General features: G+C 40.1%; 1 protein-coding gene across 1 annotated transcript in view; it reads left to right on the forward strand.

The window, feature by feature from the left end:
* The window catches only part of GRIK2 (glutamate ionotropic receptor kainate type subunit 2), a 621,233-nt gene that overhangs the window by 477,059 nt on the left and 121,178 nt on the right, over window positions 1-22,996 (forward strand). The window contains exon 14 of the mRNA XM_075923935.1: window positions 2,114-2,331. Within this exon, the coding sequence (XP_075780050.1) occupies window positions 2,114-2,331 (218 nt within the window). The remainder of the gene's footprint in view (window positions 1-2,113; window positions 2,332-22,996) is intronic.

A 22,996-nucleotide genomic window follows, 5' to 3' on the forward strand; every position in this document is an offset into this window, starting at 1 on the left:
AAAGCAAGTATATTTCTAGTTAAGATAGATACTCTGTCCTTACCTTATAGCGTTTTGCCTTTTGCACTACACATGCTATAACTACTTAGTGAAGGAACCACGTTAAGGGTCAAGGGTTAGTTCTGTCTTTGATGTTTGCTTTTCTCAGTTTGCCTCATAGTCCTAATGGAACATGACAGTAATTTTGACACAGACTGAAACTTGGCTTAGTAATAAAAATTTCCTATAATACATAAATTATCTGATTGTGGTCAGTTAGAGCACACAATAATCAATATTTAAATGCCACTTAAATATTGATTAATGTCTTTACAACACGTTCCCTTAATGCTGGAAGAGGATACATGATGGAGGAAACTCATACATTTTTTGCTGACACTCCCAGCCCCCAGGAAACTGTGGGATATAGTGCTGGACATGACGTTACCTTGGGTACATGACAGTCAGCACCTAACCAGGCTCTGTTTCACAGGCCAAGGTGGCGCTCTGTTTAAGTCCTTTGGTAAGATATGAACTTGTGGTAATTGGGGCAACTGTGGCAAATGTTCCCACTGTTCTTTTCTTCCCGGTCTTGTTTGACCTAACTACAGTTGATATTTAATTAAAAAATAATAATTACATTGGTGATGGTGGGCTTATTGGGAAATATTGTAGTATTATGGTATCTAAGTGTCTGACTGACAGGGCCTAGGAGCAACTACATCAGAAAGGTACTTTTCTATTTTTTTCTTGCAGAGTTCTAGGCAGAGTCTGGCGCTGGAGTTGGCTGCCATACCCAAGTCTGTCACTTCTTTTGTCTGAAACAGCAAGGGTAAAATGAACTGCAGGGTAAGATGGGCTGTTTTGGATCAAATAGTCCAGTCATTATACCACTTCTTGTGGTTTTTTTCCTTTTTTCTTGTTGTTGTTGTTGAATTGCGATTGAAATTTTGACATAAACTCCATTTATCCAAAGATGTGCTACCTGTCTGGACCAATTCTTTAATGAATGTAATATAGCAACATAATTTAGGAATAAAACAGCCCATCTTGCCTTCATTCCATTTTACCCGAGTATGAAAAAAAAATCTGGTAATTTACTGAAAATTCTAATTCTTTGTTCCATTGATGTAGCAATACTTCTAACCTATTCATTTGGAATTAATATATACTTCTCTTTAGCTATATTTTAATGGAAAAATCCATACATGTCAGTTTCCCTGTTTGTAATTATTAAGCACACAAGGAGGTCATGTGCTACAAATTGTCTCATTAGGCTCTAAATTGGCATTAGTAATTATGCAAATTACCATACCATGTCTGGCACCCCCTTTGTTCTATTGTGCCATGAGCAGGCAACTCCAGCAATGCGTTATGATCTATTTTTATCGAGTTTATGCATAACAATCTAATATTGTCATTGCTGCTCTATTTAGTTTAATGTGTGGCACAGCCACCCATGTTTATCTGAAATTGTGGGCTAATTATAGAGATGGGAGATATTTTCTTTTATCTAAGAAATCAGTATCTGAGACAATACCATAAAAGCAGCAGAAGTCAAGGATTTTTACAGTTTTTTGGGGGGGATGGGTGGAATATTCTGCTTTTTATCTGCTTTTTCCAGCATAGTTTTATTCCATCAAAAAAAGTTTTTATGAACTGCTTAATTATCTTTAAGTGCTTTGAAGAAAAAGCACCATAGAAGGGCTACAGTAAGTATTACTTTTCACTTAGAGGTTCAAGCCTGCTATAAGGGTTTTGGGATGGGTTTTTTTAAGTTTAAAGTTTCTTTTGACAAGCCAGTTGAAATTGCTGCTTTTACTTGTTGTTTTCTGTTGTCCTGAATCAAAAATATTAAAGATAGGATTGCACATTATCTCATGCCAAAACTGCACTTTGAGTCTCCCATTACTATACTTCGTTTCCCACAGTCCCAAAATCTCTGTCTTGTAAGTGTAATCAGTTCCTTTTTTCATTTCTATTGTGTTTGTTTGTACAAGCAATAATATAAGACTCTATCTTAAAGAATATTTTGCACAGTGAATTCTGTTTTCACTACTGTGACATAATGTGCTGAACACTTGTGGATTGTTTTCTGTGCATTGGTTTCACCTTTTCCCCTGATTTTCATTAGGTTCTGAACTTATGCCCAAAGCCCTCTCCACCAGGATTGTGGGAGGCATTTGGTGGTTTTTCACACTTATCATCATTTCCTCGTACACTGCTAACTTAGCCGCCTTTCTGACAGTGGAGCGCATGGAATCTCCCATTGATTCAGCTGATGATTTAGCCAAGCAGACAAAGATAGAGTATGGTGCAGTTGAAGATGGAGCAACCATGACTTTCTTCAAGGTAGGCGCTTTATATTCTGACTGGAAATGCTGAAACATGATTCTGACAGTAGAAAAATAGACTTTGAATTAAGTCTGTTGAGTAGAAATATAGTACATGAGAAGATTTCTTCTTCAATCAAAGCTGATTAGAAAAATGACATTTTTGTAGGTTTGCAAGACAGCAAAAGAAATATTTTGTTTATATATAACATTTCTCATGAACATTAAAATGGCAGTTTCCATTTCAAGCATTTTTTCTCTTGAAAATAAAATAAACCAGGATTCTGGAGTCTGCTTAGATCTTTCTGATGAGTTTTTTTTAGAATGCTGGATACACTGTAAAGGAGTAAGTCAAAAATACTGAAGTTTTTGCTCTGGCAACTCTAACTGCTGGATTTGTGTGTGTGTGTTGCTTGAATATAGATAGCATGATCAGGTCAATATCATAGTTAATTATGTATACATCTGTCTGACATCAGATATCTAGATGCGATACTGCAAGCGTCACTGTCACAGCTGGGCTGGGGAAGTCTTATTCACATTTCATTTCTGAGAACCTTTTGAATTGAATTTTGACTAGCTCAGATTCATATAATTCCTCCCTGCCCTTTCCCTTGTGATGAGGGTGAGTCAACAGAAAATATTGTGTGCTAATTTCAGCTAAAGTCAAGCCTGTGCTGTTCAACTGATTGGCAATAAAAGAAATGCCACTTCTCCAGCTCCATCAATTATCTAGGTTGGCACAAATTAGCACAAAAGTGCATATACCACAACAGATTGTTGTCTGGGCTATGGTGCTTCAGATTTGACAACATAAGAGATTCCTATGGATCCCTGGTCAGTGGCATATTACAGCCCTGGCAAATACATGTTGCTCTGGAGATCCTTAGCAAGCATAATCATAGAATTATAGAGCTGGAAGAGACCTCAGGAGGTCATCAAGTCCAGCCCCCAGCCCAAGGCAGGACCAAACCCGACTAAATCAACCCTGCCAGGGCTTTGTCAAGCTGAGATTTAAAAACCTCTGGGGATGGAGATTCCACCACCTCCCTAGGTAACCCATTCCAGTGCTTCACCACCCTAATGAAATAGTTTTTCCTAATATCCAACTTAGACGTCTCCCACTGTAACTTGAGACCATTGCTCCTTGTTCTGCAATCCATCACTACTATGAACAGCCTTTCTCCATCATCTTTGTAACCTCCCTTCAGGAAGTTGAAGGCTGCTATCACATTCCCCCTCACTCTTTTCTTCTGCAGACTAAACAACCCCAAATCCCTCAGTCTCTCCTCTGCTGGACCCTCTCCAGTACATCCACATCCTTTCTATAGTGAAGGGCCACACTACTCCAGGGGTATGTCTAGACTACATCCCTCTGTCGCCAGGTATACAGGCGAAGTATACAGGATCTGTCGCCAAAGGCTTTAGTGAGTGATAGAACCGGGGCTAGACTGCTGCTTTTCGTCGCCAAAGCTCCATGGTGACAAAAAGCGGTGACCATTTTTATGCTAATGAAGCACGGGAGATTTAAATCCCCGCTTCATTAGCAATTTCGGTATTTCTAATTTACATCCCTCTGGCGACAGAGGGAAGTAGTCTAGACATACCCCCATGTGGCCAAACCAGAGCCGAATAAAGGGGAATAATCACTTCTCTGGCTCTGCTGGCAATGCTCCTCCTGATGCACCCTAATATGCCATTAGCCTTCTTGGTTACAAGGGCACACTGTTGACTCTCATCCACGGTAATCCCCAGGTCCTTTTCTGCAGAACTGCTACTTAGCTATTCGGTCCTCAGTCTGTAACAATGCTTGAGATTCTTCCATCCCAAGTGCAGGACTCTGCACTTGACCTTATTGAACCTCCTCAGATTTCTTTTGGCCCAGTCCTCTAATCTGTCCAGGTCACTCTGGACCCTATCCCTGCCCTCCAGCATATCTACCTCTCCCCCTAGTTTAGTGTCATCTTCAAACTAGCTGAGGGTGCAATCCATCCCCTCATCCAGGTCATTAATAAAGATGTTGAACAAAATTGGTTCTAGAAACTGATCACCAACCTGACATGGATCACTACCACAACTTACAAGCTGTTACAAGCCTGTATAACATATAACAAGGTTCTATGAGGTTTCCCTGTGTTACAGTAGGCTCAGACAGTGTCTGGGGATATGGAAAGTATCAAGGGTTAGTTAAAGGTACCTTTACATCTACATCCCTTTGCTAAGTTGCATAGAGTAAAAGTTTCACCATTTATTAAGATGAAAGAGCTAAGAAATCATCTAATGTTATGAAAATGATACATATATAAGTAAGCACATACTATCTATATTCTGACTTTAAACTTTCACCTGAAAAAATAAGAATTGATTAATCTTCAGTAACTAGGACTCTGTAAGCCTCTTGCCTCAGAGGATATCTTAGAAAGGTTCAGAATAACTTCCACAGAGAAGGTTTCTTTCTTTCAAAAGGAGCTCAGGAAAATAATGGAAGTAACTAATCTATTACAGCTGCTTTGATGATAGGAAATATGTGTAGCAATCAAATAAAAGAACATTAAAATTTCAGTTTTTAAACTTTCTCTGAAAGTCCCAGGACATAAAGAGAAAATACAAGGCATTTATTTAATTAGCGGAAAACACTTTAGGACTTCAATGTGGTTTTTTTGTTTGGCTGTGTTTTGTTTCAATGTGTTTTGTGTTTGTTTGTTTGGCTGAAGATTTTGCTGTTATACTACTTCAGATTAGAAGGCTGGACTCTAAAATATTAGGAAACAGTTTTTACTTGGCATTGTTTTTCCCTCCAGAATCGTTTTTCTCTGTCTGTTTTTTCTTTATTAAAAAAAAATCTTCCTGGCACTTTCCTTTCTTCTACAGACAATATGTCTCCTTTTTTTGTCCCTTCCTATTCCTTCTCTGCATAATTCTCCAATATATATTGCTCTTATTGTTTCCCATTCTATATACATTTGCCTTTCTCATCTTCTCTTATTCTCTGTGTTGTTCCACAGTTTGGATATGTATCTTGTTTTGCTTTTGATCCTTCTTACATTCATTCTTTTATTTCTTAGTTTCTGCCTCTCTGTTACTTCCAAAAACAGAAGAACATTTGCAGTCAGCAGAGCAAAGACTGCGTCTCTTACATGAAAATATCTTCTCTTTAGTGGCACTTAGAAGTTTGAAATTTACTAGGTGTAACTTGAAAACAATAGAAACGTGACAAAAGAAAATACAATTCTACAATGCTTCTTGTACATTCTATTGAGACTTCTACCACTTCAGCAAGGTTGAGCTCTTGCACCTCTGGATTTAGCAGTTCATAGCCCTGGCACTTCTGGACTTGCTGCATCAGATATGAAATTTAAAAAAAATTGTTTGAAACCAGCACCTAATTGGTGACCCTTCCATTTATTTCATTACAAATCAAACCCTGATCTAAAGGCAAAGTATTTTGCAATGAATATAAACATAGAATGCAGTGACTCTGTTGAGAGCATCAGACAAATAACATTTTTTATGATCATTGTTACTGTTGTAACTGAACATTGTCAGTTAATAAGTAGCATTTTATGTGTGGTACTGAAGAGCTAAGCTTAAAAGAAGTTTTCACGTAGTTTGGTTAACTGAAGTAGGAAGACCAATGGAAGGAAAAGAGTTTGGAAGATGGGTATAGTTCTAGGTATGCAGCACTAGAATGCCCCCTTGCTGTTGCACTATTACTACCAATAGAGCAGTGATTCTTAAGCGTTTGTAGCCACAGCTAACCGCTTACATGCATATAACCCCTTTATATAAATTAAAATACTTTTATATATTTAACACTATTATTAATGCTGGTGGTGAAACAGGGTATGGGGTTGACAGCTTGCAGCCACCATGCAATAACCTTGGGACTCTGAAGGGGTTAATGACTCACAGTTTGAAAACCTCTGCAATAGAGGAAATAAGGAGATGGCAGGGGAAAATGAAAATTCCAACAATTCATTTGATTTATCCAATATTCGTTAGTCTCTTCCTTGTAGAAGTAGGAGTTTCTCTGGTACATGTGCTGTTGATAGAAGTTGAGTATGTATGGAAGATTTATATAGCATAGAAAATAAAGTCTAACAGTGGATTAATTTTCTCCCACACTAACAGAACCTCATTGACAAAATTGATGATTGACTATGAGTAAATAATCATGATCTAATTTCATTCATGATGAGCTAAGAGAATATAGTCCCATATGGTAATATATATATTTATATTTATATATTGAATAGCATTGGGCTGATAACAAAACCTGCTGGGACTCCACTCAAACCACTACCACTTGATGATTCTCATGTACAGTTACTTTTTTGAAATTTTGGTAGGTAACCATTTTTAATGCATTTAATATGGACTACACTGATTTCATATAGTACTTTTATATCATAATGTTATTTGAGACTAAGCCTTACAGAAGTCTAAATTTATTGTTCTAAAACAATCCCCATTATCAACTAAACTTGTATTCTCATGAAAAATCATTTCAAGTTTATTTGACACAACCTATTTTTCATAAAATCATTTTAACTCTTTATTAATTATATCTAATGTCAGCTATTCAATATTTTTACCAACTATCTGGAAGAAAATAAAAAATTATTACTGGTAAAATTACTCAAAAACGATGAAGTGGTAAATAATAATTGATTTAGATCACTTGATAAGGTGCATTTGAACTACATGTGCTTTAACACAGTAAATACAAGGTCATGTATCTACAAATAAATGTAGGTCACACTAATAAAATCAGGGAAAGCAGTGACACTGAAAAGGACTCAGAAGTCACTATATATAACAAGTTGAACTTTGGTGCTGTAGGTAAAAGACCAAATGCCTTCCTTGCATCTGTAAGCAGGAGAAATCTAGTGTGTGTGGGGGGAGGGGGAGACGACATTACCTTGGTATACGTCTTTAGTGAGAATATTGCTGGAATAGCATGTCTGGTTCTGGTTTCCACCTTCCAGAAAGGTTATTGACAAATTGAAGAGGGATCAGGGAAAGGGCTACAAAAATATGAAAAACATGTCTTAAAGTGTGAGATTGACTGTCTTTAATCTAGTTTATTGACAAGAAGGGTAGGAGGTGACTTGATCATGGTTTACAAGTTCCTGCATGGGAAAGAGATTTTTGACAGCAGGGAACTTTTTAGTTTAGTAGAAGAAAACATACTGAGATTCAATGGCTGAAAGCTGAAGCTAGACAAATACAGACTGAAAACACATTTTAACCAGGAAAGGGAATTAAAGTTTGGAATAACTAACTTCAAGGAGTGATGGATTCTTCTTTCATTGCAACTTAATGTCAAGACTGAATATATTTTGAAAAGCTAGGCTATAGGTTAAAAAAGAGCCATGGATCTGATGCAGAAATGACAATGCAAAGATCTTTGGCATGTGTTATTCAGGAAGTAACAGAAGATCTGATCTTAAATTCTATAAAAAAACCCCATGGTTTCAGCAAAAATGCACAAATGTAACTAAATATAATTTGATTCTGCGTGTGTGCCTCTTTCTCATTATAGCAAGATAAAGTAGCTGACTATATTGAGCACAACTGTGGCATTATATGTTAACATGAAATAAGGGCTCCAGATGGTTTCTTAATGTTAAACGAAAATATGAAATCCTGGTAATAGCTATTAGCTCCAATCACAGTGAGGCACAGTAGCAGCCCTCAGATTGACAGTAATTTCCGCATAAATTATTGCAATAAAAGCTCACTGAAATCTTCTTTTTAATATCTTTGGAACCCAGCCAATTTTGGGAAGCTAACATAGAAGGATATTATGTCTAGAAGAAGAGCCTAAACCAGGACCACACACACACTGAAGGATTTAAACTAGCTAGAGAAAAGATACAAAAGATGAGAGTGGTGAGAAATGGGTAGATCCACTGATGAGGGCAGGGAAAAGGGACCGTTGCCCCAGGTTCCAGTGATTCAAAAGGGCACTACTACCACTAGCACTACTACCACAGGAGTACTGGCAGACAGAGCTCTGGGGCCCTTTAAATCACCATCCGAGCACCTCACATTATGCTCCAGACAGCTCTCAGGGCTGGCTCCTCCAGTCCAATCTCTTTCAGCTGAGGCGCCGCTGCTTCTGGGAGTACAGAGGTGACCCCTCACTTTGCCTAAAATCTGTCAAGTATGTGGCATACCTGGGCCCAAGAGAACATCCTCATATGAGCCCAGCTTCCTGAAACACACAGCAGCAGGGAAAAGAATGGATGCTAGGATTTATCAGCATGACACCTCATAGTCTGTATAGCTCCTCCCTGTTATCCTCTGTCTAGTAGCTATCTGATAAATATGAAGGTACATCTCCCTCAAGCATCTGGAAAAGAAGGAGGGTGTGGGTTTTTTTAAATCTTCCCTCATTTGGTGGCACTTGGCTGCTCTGAGGGGGGCTAAAACATTTTATCTCCATACTCTTCTTGCTGCTTCTAGGTTGGTGAGTCTCCACTGTTGCTGCTCTCCCAGTCTTTGCTTTTTTAGATTTTCTTCTCTATGAATAATGGCAATGACTAACTCCGTTGGTGCTCAGAGACTTCCTAAGCAGCAGCAACGTGAAATGACATGTGTAATGTACATATACACTGTCTAGCCCCATTGCTGCCTGTGGTTTCTGAGAAACAGCTGTGAAACAGACTCAGACTGACTCAAGTAGTGTTAATTTCACTTGGCATAACTGTGTTTTCAGACTCAATAAAGAAAACCCCACAGCACAACTGTTTACATGTAGTCCACAGGTGGGAGATTTCTTTCTACATCTATAAGGCTGGCATAAAAAAATCCAACATTTTTCAGAAATCTACCAACTAGTTGAAGCCTTACACCAACTTTTGTGCAAGTGCATGAGATAGAGAGAGAGAGAGAGAGAGAGAGAATGTAGCTATGCAGTATATTTAACCATGGACAATGAGGCTTACTAGGCTGGGACACAGGAAACCTTTCCATGTGATTTTAGGCAAATGATTTCATCCTGTGTGCCCCTATTTCCCATCTTATAGACTGCAAGTTACTAAAGGCAGGGATTTTCTCTTTCTCTGTGTTTGTGAAGTTCCTAGCACAATGATACCTAACAACTCAGTACTTTTAGGCTCCACTGCAATATAAATAACAGCAAACAAATTAAAATGTACATTGCCTGAACCCAGAAATGTCCACTGCAATTAAACAGCCCCACAATCTGACTGAGCACTGTGAGCCCACGTCAACTGGCACAGGCCAGCTGCTAGTTTTTAATTGCAGTGTAGATTCACCCAGAGTTTCCCAATCTTTCTGTGTCACCTCTAGTTTTCTTCAGGATTATCTCTCTTTCCTCATTCTGACCCTCTTTCCATAATGACCCACTCTCCTCAACTGTGCTCTTCACTCTTTTTTTTTTCTCCCTGGATTTCTTTGTAACCTTTCTTGTTCTGTATCCCTCCCTCGAGGCTGTTTGTTGGTGGTGGAATGTACTGATGCTCAGGACCAGAGATCAGCAGTGCTGTTTATTTCCCATTTCCCAATTACTGAAGGACTGGACTGCACCCAGAGTTACAGTGGGAGCAAAGGAACAGTGACAAACGGGAGGGAGAGGAGTTTAAGCTGCATAGAAGCATCTAGTAGCCTGAACAGGAAACTGGAGGAAACCCCTTGCTTGTTGCCTACAGCCTGGCTGAGAGTGACATTTCAGCTGGCATGATTTGAGAGGGTGACAGATGGGACAAGTGTGTAAATGTCATTCCAGATGAGTGACACATGTATGTAATCAGTATTGGCAAATGAGTGGTTCAGTGCATTTTGCCAAACTGTGTTCTCCTTTCACTGAATTCACTAATTCCAGTGCATGATAATAACTGAGAAATGAAAAGGAGCTTTGGTTATCTGTTCATTCTCCCTGAAAGTGTGAAATTTCCTACTCTTTTGTTGGTTTACCATGCCCTGGTTCACCATGCCTTCGCAATGTGCTTGCCCCATTGGAAGACTGGTCCTAGTATAAATGATTTAATGGTTGAGAAACTTTTGTGATTCAAAATTTACATTTTCTTGTTCTGACTTTCCACTTTATGCAATGGACATAGTTAAAAATCTCTTCATAGGTCTGGAGAAAATAGAGGTTCTGGCAGCATTCCCTTTTATGTGTATAGTGACTATTGACAGAACTGGTAATTAAGGAGGTCAAAAATTTTCCATCAATACTGTTTTTTGTCATAAAATTGGATTTTTGACTGAATGGCATTTTTCATAAAAAGTGTGTGGTATCCACAAAAAGCTTTGACATTTCAATGAAATAGTCAAAACCCAGTGCTTTGGAGTTCAAAATAAAAATATTTCAATTTAAAAATATTTCTGTTTCAGAAGGTTGAAAAAGCTACCAGAGGAGAAGCTGTTCTGGATTTGATTTTAACAAATAGGGAGGAACTAGTTGAGAACTTGAAAGTGGAAGATAGTATGGGGGACAGTGATCATGAAATAATAGAGTTCATGATCTTAAGGAAAGGTAGAAGGGAGACCAGCACAATTGAGGTAATGGATTTCAGGAAGGCAGATTTTGATAAGCTCAGAGAACTTGTAGGTAAGGTCCCATGGGAAGCAAGACTGAAGGGAAAAACAACTTAGGAGAGTTGGAAGTATTTCAAAGGGACGTTGTTAAGGGCCCAAAAGCAAACAATTCCGCTGTGTAGGAAAGATAGAAAATATGGCAAAAGACCAGCTTGGCTTAACAAGGAGATCTTGCATGATCTCAAAATAAAAAAGGAGTCCTATAAAAAATGGAAACTAGGACAAATAACAAAGGATGAAAATAGGCAAGCAACACAGGAATGCAGGGGCAAGATTAGAAAGGCAAAGGCACAAAATGAGATCAAACTAGCTACAGGCATAAAGGGAAACAAGAAGACTTTTTATAAATACATTAGAAGCAAGAGGAAGACCAAGGACAGGGTAGGCCCACTGCTCAGTGAGGAGGGAGAAGCAGTAACAGGAAACTTGGAAATGGCAGAGATGCTCAATGACTTCGTTGTTTCGGTCTTCACCGAGAAGTCTGGAGGTGTGCCTAACATAGTGAATACAAGCAGAGAGAGGGTAAGTTTAGAAGATAGGATACACAAAGAACAAGTTAAAAATCACTTAGGAAAGTTAGATGTCAGCAAGTCACCAGGTCCTGATGAAATGCATCCCAGGATACTCAAGGAGCTGATAGAGGAGGTATCTGAGCCTTTAGCTATAATCTTTGAAAAATCATGGAAGACAGGGGAAATACCAGAAGACTGGAAAAGGGCAAATATTGTGCCCATCTTTAAAAAGGGGAATAAGAACAACCCAGGAAACTACAGACCGGTCAGTTTAACGTCTGTCCCAGGGAAGATAATGGAGCAGGTAATTAAGGAAATCATATGCAAACACTTGGAAGGTAATAAAGTGATAGGGAATAGCCAGCATGGGTTTGTGAAGAACAAGTCATGCCAAACTAATCTGATAGCTTTCTTTGATAGGATAACGAGCCTTGTGGATAAGGGAGAAGCGGTGGATATCATATACCTAGACTTTAGTAAGGAATTTGATACGGTCTCGCATGATATTCTTATTGATAAACTAGGCAAATATAACTTAGATAGGGCCACGATAAGGTGGGTACATAATTGGCTGGATAACCGTAGTCAGAGAGTTGTTGTTAACAGTGCTAAATCCTGCTGGAAAGGGATAACAAGTGGAGTTCCTCAAGGGTCTGTTTTGGGACCCGTACTGTTCAATATCTTCATCAATGATGTAGATATTGGGATAGAAAGTACGCTTATTAAGTTTGCAGATGATACCAAACTGGGTAGGGTTGCAACTTCCTTGGAGGATAGGGACATAATTCAAAATGACCTTAGCAAGTTAAAGAAATGGTCAGAGGTAAACAGGATGAAGTTTAATAAAGAGAAATGCAAAGTGCTCCACTTAGGAAGGAACAATCAGTTCCATACATACAAGATGGGAAGCGACTGTCTAGGAAGGAGCATGGCGGAAAGGGATCTAGGGGTCATAGTGGACCACAAGTTGAATATGAGTCAACAGTGTGATGCTGTTGCAAAAAAAGCAAATATGGTTCTAGGTTGTATCAACAGGTGTGTTGTAAGCAAAACTCGTAAAGTCATTGTGCCGCTCTGCTCTGCACTAGTTTGGCCTCAGCTGGAGTACTGTGTCCAGTTCTGGGTGCCACATTTCAAGAAAGATGTGGAGAAATTGGAAAGGGTACAGAGAAGAGCAACAAGAATGATTAAAGGTCTAGAGAACATGACCTATGAAGCCAGGCTTCATGAACTGGGCTTGTTTAGTTTGGAAAAAAGAAGATTAAGGGGGGACATGATAGCGGTTTTCAAATATCTAAAAGGGTGTCACAAGGAGGAAGGAGAAAATGTGTTCCTCTTGGTTTCTGAGGACAGGACAGGGAGTAATGGGCTTAAAGTGCAGCAGGGGAGGTTTAGATTGGACATTAGGAAAAAATTCCTAACTGTCAGGATGGTCAAATATTGGAATAAATTGCCAAGGGAGGTGGTGGAATCTCCCTCTCTGGAGATATTTAAGAACAGGTTAGATAGACATCTGTCAGGGATGGTGTAGACGGAGCTTGGTCCTTCCTTGAGGGTGGGGGACTGGACTCGATGACCTCTTGAGGTCCCTTCCAGTCCTATGATTCTATGATTCTATGATAAACTGGTGACGCAGTGCCTCATGGAAGGTTCTTTCAGGTATCTTAACCTCCAAGACTCTGGAGGTGGGACATCTATCATAATGCACCTTTCTGTGAAGGAGAGAAGGTACTGATTATGAAGCACCTTAGGAGATGTGGTCTGACCAGAGAGCCTAACCAATATAGAAGAATGGAAATGCAATGTACCTAAGTACAACTCTCACAAAGCTCCACAGTTAACACTTTGGGGGAAAAAATCAGATTTATATAAACATTGCCAAATTAAGTGTAAAAATGTAATAAGAAAAGCCAAAATGATTTTGAGGAACAGCTAGCCAAAAACTCATAAAAGGAATAGCAAAATGTTTTTTAAGTACATTATAAGCAGGAAGCCTGCTGAAAAACCAGTGGGGCCCCTGGACAATCGAGATACAAAACGAACAATCAAGGACGATAAAGCCATTGTGGAGAGACTAAATGATTTCTTTTGCTCCAGTCTTAACGGCTGAGGATGTTAAGAAGATTCCCAAACCTGCACCATCCTTTGTGGGTAATGAATCTGAGGAACTGTCCCGGATTGAAATATCATTAGAGGTGGTTTTGGAACAAATTGAAAAACTTAACAGTAACAAATCACAGGGACCAGATAGCATTCACCCAAGGGTTCTGAAAGAACTCAAATGTGAAATTACGAAACTATTAACTGTGGTTTGTAACCTATCCTTTAAATCAGCTTCTGTACTCAAGGACTGGAAGATAGCTAACATAACACCAATATTTAAAAAGGGCTCTAGAGATGACCCTGGCAATTACAGACCAGTAAGTCTAACATCAGTACCGGGCAAATTAGTTGAAACAATAATAAAGTATAAAATTGTCAGACACGTAGAAGAACATAATTTGCTGGGCAAAAGTCAACATAATTTCTGTAAAGGGAAATCATATCTTACTAATCTATTCGAGTTCTTTGAAGGGGTTAACAAACATGTGGATAAGGGGGATCCAGTAGATATAGTATACTTAGCTTTCCAGAAGGCTTTTGACAAGGTCCCTCACCAAAGGCTCTTGTGTAAATTAAGTTGTCATGGGATAAGAGGGAAGATCCTTTTATGGATTGAGAACTGGTTAAAAAGCAGGAAACCAAAGGTAGGAATGAATGGTAAATTTTCAGAATGGAGAAGTGTAACTAGTGGTGTTCGCCAAGGGTCAGTCCTAGGACCAATCCTATTCAACTTATTCATAAACAATCTGCAACTTCGATTGACTACATTAACCACTCTAGTTCTAACTAGGGTGGTAGTGTAGACATACCCTTACTGCCCCTGTATAAAACTATAGTACTCCCACATCTTGAATACTGTGTACAGATATGGTCTCCTCACCTCAAAAAAGATATTTTGGCATTAGAAAAGGTTCAGAAAAGAGAAACTAAAATAATTAGGCATTTTGAACGGGTCTCATATGAGGAGAGGCTAAAAAGACTGGGACTTTTCAGTTTAGAAAAGAGGAGACTGAGGGGAGATATGATAGAGGTATATAAAATCATGAGTGATGTGGAGAGGGTGAATAAAGAAAAGTTATTTACTTGTTCCCATAATATAAGAACTAGAGGACACCAAATGAAATTAATGGGTAGCAGGTTTAAAACTAATAAAAGAAAGTTCTTCTTCACACAGCATACAGTCAACCTGTGGAACTCCTTGCCAAAGGAGGCTGTGAAGGCTAGGGCTATAACAGAATTTAAAAAAGAGCTAGATAAATTCATGAAGGTTAGGTCCATAAAAGGCTATTAGCCAAGGGGTAAGGAATGGTGCCTCTGGCCTCTGTTTGTCAAAGGTTAGAGAAGGATGGCAGGAGACAAATTGCTTGATCATTGTCTTCTGTCCACCCCCTCTGGGCACCTGGCACTAGCCACTGTCAGTAGATAAGATACTGGGCTAGATGGACCTCTGGTCTGATCCTGTATGGCCATTCTTATGTTCTTATGAAATATTTTGCCAAAAAGCTGAAATTTTCAATGGAGAAAATACTATTTTCTTACCAGGTCTACCTATAAGAGCTCTAAAAGTAGAATGGACTTTAAGTACTGTTATGCACCCTCATATCAATACAAGCAATTACTGTTCTACTTGGCTTTATAGATAGTTGGTTTATAATAATTAGGACACATGCATTAATTAGGGAGGATTTATTCAGGCCTGTTTAGATTTTCATATAATTTGAGTCTCCTAAACCATTTTTTACATCTTCATTTGAATTGTTTTTGTGAAAGATTTTTTTCATTCCCATTTAGATGACATTTCATACTGTGCTGCAATTAGCAAATGCAAAATTAATTTAACATTTAATTCTTCCCCTTTAACTGGAAGTTCCAGTAAGGCACTCAACAATTTATATAAAAGTTCAGTCTATTTTAAAAACAATAAACATTGTACGTAATTTTTTCAATTTGCTCTTTGAACATTTGATCTTTGCACATTTCTTTTCCAAACAGGAGGAAAGAGAATTTCACCACTTTGTGTCCAACAGATTTCCCTAACATTTGTCTGTTTACTTATTCTTTTTTAATAACAGTATGTAGTTATTGTAGTTTGTATATAGGCCAATCTAAATTCTTAAGTCTAAATGGTGATCAGACCAGTATAGAACAGGGGGAAATGCCTTTTAGACAAAACTGAGAAATTACCTTTATTCTAGAATCAAAATAATTCCCATCTTGATGCACTATTCAGATCTACATGGATTTCCATAAAGCAGAATGCTGGCAACAACTGATTTTGTAACGTCTCCCAAAAGCCATAAGGTGCAGTCATGCATGCCTGATCCTGAAGCCTCACTACAATCTACTACTCTTCTGGCAGCTAGCTTCTTAGCCCAGTGTAGGAAGCTGTGGCTAAATATCTTGAAGTTCTGCTTACTAACACACACACACACACACACACACACACACACACACACACACACACACACACACACACACACACACACACACACACACACACACACACATTGAGGATATTATTACCATGGAATAAAATCAGCAGATAAAACAATGTCATGCCCTGTTCTTCCATGCCATTGCAGAAGAAAGAGGAGGACAATGACATTTATACCTACATTCTTCATAGATACATTGGGTAGTAATTGGACAGTGGCAAATGGATGCAATGTCTTCTGTGTTTAAACCAAGAACAGCTGCTAAAATGTCTCATGATCCCAAATAAATGGGTACCAGGTTTCTCAAAACACAACCTAATACACTCCCACAGAAAATCATATTTTAGGCTACGTCTAGACTGCAAGCCTCTTTCGAAAGAGGCTTTTCCAAAATAATCTTTTGAAAAAGCCTCTTTCGAAAGAGAGCGTCTAGACTGCAACCTCTTCTTTCGAAAAAGTGAGATGCTTTTTTGAAAGAGAGCACTCAGGCAGTCTCGATGCTCTCTTTCAAAAAAGCCCTGTTTGCATTCAAGAATGCTTTTTTTCGAAAGAGCACATTCAAAAAAAGGCATTCTTCCTCGTGAAATGAGGAGTACCGCCGTCAAAAGAAAAGCTGCGTTCTTTCGATTTAATTTCGAAAGAACGCGGCTGTAGTCTAGATGCAGGTGAAGTTTTTTCAAAAAAAGGTTACTTTTTTTCGAAAAAACCCTGCAGTCTAGACACAGCCTTAGAGCCATTTCAAATTGCAATGTGGTCAGGGAACAAAACACACCCTGGTACTGCTGGCTGAATGGTGATAAGGCCAAAATAGGATAAATGATTACATCATTACAAGTTGAACTTCACTTGTCTGGCACGCACTAGTCTGGCAACATCTATTGTCCGGCATAATTTTAGTTAGCAACATGTCCACTTATCATGGGTGTGGCCAAGTTTCTCGTGGTCCCATAAAGTTTTTTTTAGAGTCAGCAGTCCTGGCTCTCAGTGTTCTATGCTATTATTTAGCTCCAATTTACCTCTAAATGGGTATGTCTACACTACCCTCCTAGTTCGAACTAGGAGGGTAATGTAGGCATACCGCACTTGCAAATGAAGCCCGGGATTTGAATTTCCCAGGCTTCATTTGCATAAGCGGGGAGCCGCCATTTTTAAAACCCCGCTGGTTCGAACCCCGTGCAGCGCGGCTACACGGGGCTCGAACTAGGTAGTTCGGACTAGGATTCCTATTCCGAACTACCGGTACACCTCGTTCCACTAGAATAGGAATCCTAGTCCGAACTACCTAGTTCGAGCCCCGTGTAGCCGCGCTGCACGGGGTTCGAACCAGCGGGGTTTTAAAAATGGTGGCTCCCCGCTTATGCAAATGAAGCCCGGGAAATTCAAATCCCGGGCTTCATTTGCAAGTGCGGTATGCCTACATTACCCCGCTAGTTCGAACTAGCGGGGTAGTGTAGACATACCCAATGTCTTCTAAGAGCCCAGTAAGCAGTGACAGTGTTGGTAATGCTGCTAGACTATACTGACCTCCCATGGTCCAGCAAATGCTCTGGTTCAGCACTTGTCAGGTCCTGAGGGTGCCATACTAGAGGTGTTCAACCTGTAGTATGCCTGAGCAATGCAGCTGGGCTACAACAAAAATGAAATTTCCACAAAGACAACCAAGGAATCTGGTTACCAAAGCTTTGTTGTGGGGATGACATAGGTAATCTCAGAGGATCTCAAATTGTCTCAGTCTCTCCATAACTCACTTGTAAACCCCAACAATGATCAATAGAGCTATCTGTCAGGCATGAAGCTATGGGTGGGTTAAGGTGATACTCGGCTACAAACCACTAGAACCCTATGTGAAAGAGAATAAGGAAATCTGTCATTATACATACTTTGGGGGTGATTTATCACTCTTCCCAGCCTGGAGATTAGACCTCTCTTCCAGCAAAGATGCATACAATTCAGGAACAGGGAGCATGGCAATTAAGATGGCTTATTCACATCTTCATCCCCATACTGTGGGGCTATCAGAAGCCTGTAGGGCCTTCTACAGTGGCCAAGACTAGACTGATCATGGTGTGGCTTCAGCCAAGCCCTGCTCCCTTATAGAGTCTTTGTTGTGAAGAGATAGTGTGCTGCTTCTAAATCACCTAAACATTTACTTACAATAGCATATTTCACCAATGAGTAGCTCTGAAGCCTTTACATCATCTTTAAACTGCTGGAATGGTGTAAATGTATTGTGGGACAATAAGGAGGTGAGTCCTTCTTATTCTTTATCTGTTTCCACATACAACTCTTAACCCATACTTTGCACAGCAGACATGTATTTAAATGCCCTGTCCATGGATTACACATTGCTTTCCAGCACAGGATTAATCACACACAATAATTGCAATAATAAATAAACTACCTATCACATAAACATCTGAATAGATTTACTACTAGCTATTTGTAAGGGGATGTGGTGGGAAGGAACCCAAACAAATAAAAAGTTGACATTAGGAAAAATCTCCTCTGTACTGTATTGGGTTTATCAGAATCAATATTTCCACAGCTTAAGCATCATCTGTTTCCTCCTTGTCCTGAAATATTAATGGAGAAAGGAATTATAAGTTGATCTCCACAGAGAATGTTCATCTTATCAAAACTGCTTAGTCCAAAGTCCAACCTTACTAATAATCATTGATGCCTCCCACTATCAAAGTATAATTGTAATCAGCATGGAATAAAAATAGAAATTTTTAGATGGCATTTTTGTCAATATCTAAACTTTTTCTCATAATAACAGGAATTCATTCTCCAAGTACATTATTATAGAGTATGTACATCTATATCACAAATTGTAGCATGACTAGGCTTACTTATAATACCTTGAAGCTGGCTATCATAGTTACAAGAACAGCGGTAGGGGATGTTGATACAGTGCACATTTGGAATCTCATGGGTGGTTAGCCCATGCTACCACATCTTCACTATTACATCCTTACAACCTGTGCCTGATACATTAAAATTTATATTGAATATGCATCATGCATTGATGCAACTCAGAACTATAATCCCACAAAACAAGGAAATCAAAGCAAGACAGTTAGGCAGTCAAAACACATATCAGCCATAAACCAGTTCTGTGTGAACCATACAAAATAACAATCCAAATGGCAGGTATATAGCAATCGTACTTAAGTGACTGCAAAACCCCAATGCTAGGAACACTGAGGCTGTGTCTAGAATACATGCCTTTTCAAAAAGGGATGTAAATTAGACACTTTGAAATTGCAAATGAAGTTGGGATTTAAATTAGGTTTGCAGGATCTTTTGAAAAAGAGGTTTATTTTCGAAAGATCCCCATCTAAACTGCCATTTTTCTATCGAAAAGCCCCATTTTGAAAAAAAAGTGGCCACCATTATGCAAATAAAGCACAGGAAATATAAATCCCAGCTTCATTTGCAATTTCAAAGTGTCTAATTTACATCCCCTTTTCAAGAAAAGGGATGTAGTCTAGACACAGCCCTACACAGAGAAACTGGAATTGGGACGCTGAATTCTGGGAGCAGCAACTAGGAACAGAGAGCAGGAAGCAATAATGAGGAAGGCAACACGCATACAACACCACTCATCAGAGTATGCCTACCTGTGCTGTACTCATACCTTCATATATGGTGTAATAAACCCTAGGTTGTAGTGGTCTTCCTAAGGTTATGGGACATCATAAACCAGCATGATGTGACTATAACCATCTGTTTTAATTTACTTTAAGTGAGGTATAGAAAAGCTAACAAACAATCAAAAAAACAAACAGAAAGTATGTCAGTCATTATTTAATATGTTGACTGGCTAGACCTGGAAGTACAAGACATTAACAAGTTAAATTGTGATATCTCCAAAGAAAGCTTATGACAAATTAGGGCTGAGCAAGGGGACAGTCAGATCTTCTCTGGATATTATAGCCAAGAATCATTGTCCTAAATCTTGTCTTTTTGCTCTGTTGCTCAAGATAGGAAGTGCCATCACAATGTGAGATTTATAAGCTCATGACAGCTGTTGTCAGATCTTAGAAAGGCAATGAAAAAACCCTTTTGTCTTGTTAAAGGGAAGGTGAAAGCACTCCTGAGAACAAGGAAAGTAGGGGCTTTGTTAAATTCTGTTTTGAGTAAGCTCCATTTTAATCTTTACCTGCTGCTATAAACACACCTGTCAATAGATTGTCTTAAGGAAGTGGGTACAAGTGCCTAGACACTGTTTATGTGTTTAGAGGAGTGGAAAATGGGGAGGTGAACAGTGCTCTAATTGCTGTGCAAAATGGCCTCCAACATTAGGAAAATTTTCCATTTGTGTCTGAATACATTTAACTATGTGATACACTGATAGGTTTTAGTACCATTCTGCTACCCCTTCTTCATCCTCCTGTCCTCCAATGTTTCCTCAAGGCATGACAGTTGATTAGGTCACTTGTAAAAGGAAAACTGGACTGTAAGTACTGATAGGAACCTATCGCAAGAGATTTTACCCATCACCATCTCCTCAGTCAACTTAACTTCCCAATTAGCATGCAACATTCATTCCTTACATTCTTCCTGAGAACTCCCCAAACACAATTCCTGTCTGGAAGTAGTCTGGTATTTTTAACTGGGGATGGGGCAAGAATGCTGTCCCCATTCTGAGCCCCTTTTTTCCTGGACATTTGGGCTGGCCGCCTTCCCCTTAGCCAGAGATTGGGCCTTACAGGTGGTTTCTAGGTCAGGGAGCCAAGCCATTCCTTCTGGGACTCCCTCTCTTAGGCTATGTCTACACTGGTGGGTTGTTGCACCAGAAATATGCAAATGAGGCTAAATGTGGAATATTGCCGAGCCTCAATTGCATACCTAATGAGCTGCCGTTTTGCAGAAGAGGCTCTTGCACTAGAAGGAGCTGTCTACACTGCCCCTTCTTTCGCAAGAAAAACCCTCTTGTGCAATGCCGTTATTCCTGAAAATAATCAGCATAGCAGCATTGCGCAAGAGGGTTTTTCTTGCGCAAGAAGGTGCAGAGTAGACAGCTCCTTCTGGTGCAAGAGCCTCGTCTGCAAAAATGGCGACTCATTAGGTATGCAAATGAGGCTCGGCAATATTCCATGCTTATCCTCATTTGCATACTTCTGGCTCAACAACCCGCCAGTGTAGACATAGCCCTACTGTTTCTAATTCTGAATCTGTTTTGCTGTGTGTCTATCTCTTTCCACCCACCTTCTAATTGGGAAGGCTTTTATAGGCCTCCAGCCAGGGCCGGACAGAGGCATGGGCGAGTCGGGCAGCTGCCCAGGGCGCCAACCAATGGGGCGCGCGGTGGCCCTTACAGCTGCCCTCAGGCACCGCACACCCGGCTCCCGCAGTGCTGGCCCCACGGCGCCGACCGGCAGTGCCCTTCCACCCACGGCCGCGGGGCACTGCATGGCCCGGCACATGTGCTAGCAGTGCTGGCCGGGCTGGGCAGCAGATGCGCCTTGCACCCTGGGTGCGAGCCCTGGGCAGGCCCCGGGGGCAGCGCCACATGCCCTGGCCCAGGGCACCAAAAGGGCTCGGGCCGGCCTTGCCTCCACTAGGCCTGAAGTGGAGTCAGCTAGCCCCAATCAGCCTGGGCCAGCTCCCTGCCAGCTGCTCTTAATTGCCCTGCAGCCTTCTGCTCCTACTTATCAGGCTTTTAACGTTTTTGGGCTGCCTTTTCCCCACTCCGTAGCAGCCCTCTCGTCTGACTCTGTCACATACCCCCAAACTCCTCAGCTCAACACTATGCTTTCTGACCCAGTAGCTCAGCTCCAGTGTACCCTTGACAGGCCATCTGCCTTCCCATGCTGGATTCCTGACCTGTGTTGCACACAGAAGTGGAAGGGCTGTAGGGACAGGAACCACTTGGTTTTTCTTGCATTCCTGTCCTTGTTCTGAGTCAGTGACAAGGGTAAACTTTTGCTCGAGTAGGTAATAGTGTAGGCTTTCTATGGCCCATTTTACTGCAAGGCATCCCCTCTCTACTACAGCGTAGCTTTGTTCTCTCTGCAGCACTGTTTCCTGCTAAGACAGAGGCTCAGAATTAGCATGGAGTCCTGAGCCTCTGAGTAGGTGGGGCTGATTAATCACCTGTGAAGCTGTTTAGCAGGAGCTTCCTGCTGAGATACAGGACTAGATATTCTTCTTCCTTGACTATTTGTGAGAATACTGCACCTAACCCTGGCTCCACCTCTGTGACTCTAACCATGACTAAGGGAAGAAGAAAATAGGACTAAGAACCACAGAGAATGCTTTATCTACAAATAGGAGCTGATGTAATGGGTGTAACTGTGCAATAGGCACTTTCCAAGTTGAGGATTTATTTTGAAAATTGGAGAGTTTCTATTGGGAACACTACCTGCTCTCAAAATGGGGGATAAAACATTACATTTTCAATTGGTTTTTTTTTTTTTTGAAAGCAAACAGATCAGTTCCCGGGTAACCATCCGAAAGATTACAAATTTGATCTATGTCTCAGTCTGGCTTTGACTTAGGAGCCATGCTCCAGAATAAACAGTCTCTTGGCTCAAGTAGTCTGCTACATAGTGTGATCCTGCTGTGTGAGCAGCCTTTTGAGTCAGATCCTGCCCACTGAAACCTCTTGGGAGCCTGTCTTCATTAGCAGGGATGAACTTCTGGTTCCGCCTTGTCAGTTTATATATGATACTGCTGAGGTATTGTCCAACTACATTAGCAGTGCTTTGTGTGCAAGAAATGTTTTCAGTGCCAAAATTGTCCTGCTCCTTGAACCACCTTGAATCCCATAACACTGGTACATTTCCCTCCAGTTTTATTCATTGGCCTGAACAGAATGCTTGTCAAGATCTGTTGCTTATCCTGTTGATGATGCATATGGTGATAATCATACAAGCTGGCTCTGATGGTGGATTTCAGTATTTATCCATTAATTTAAATAGAGTTTTAATTTTTGTTGGTGCTTAATTTAGACCATATCGATTTCAATATTTGAGAAAATTTGTCCCATGTCCCATCATCTAAAGTCATTCATGAAGTCACACCTAAGTAATTAGCTATTCATGAGGGCTTCAGA

The sequence above is a fragment of the Pelodiscus sinensis genome, chromosome 3 (genome assembly GCF_049634645.1).
Source record: "Pelodiscus sinensis isolate JC-2024 chromosome 3, ASM4963464v1, whole genome shotgun sequence".
In the NCBI taxonomy this organism is placed as follows: Eukaryota; Metazoa; Chordata; order Testudines; family Trionychidae; genus Pelodiscus; species Pelodiscus sinensis.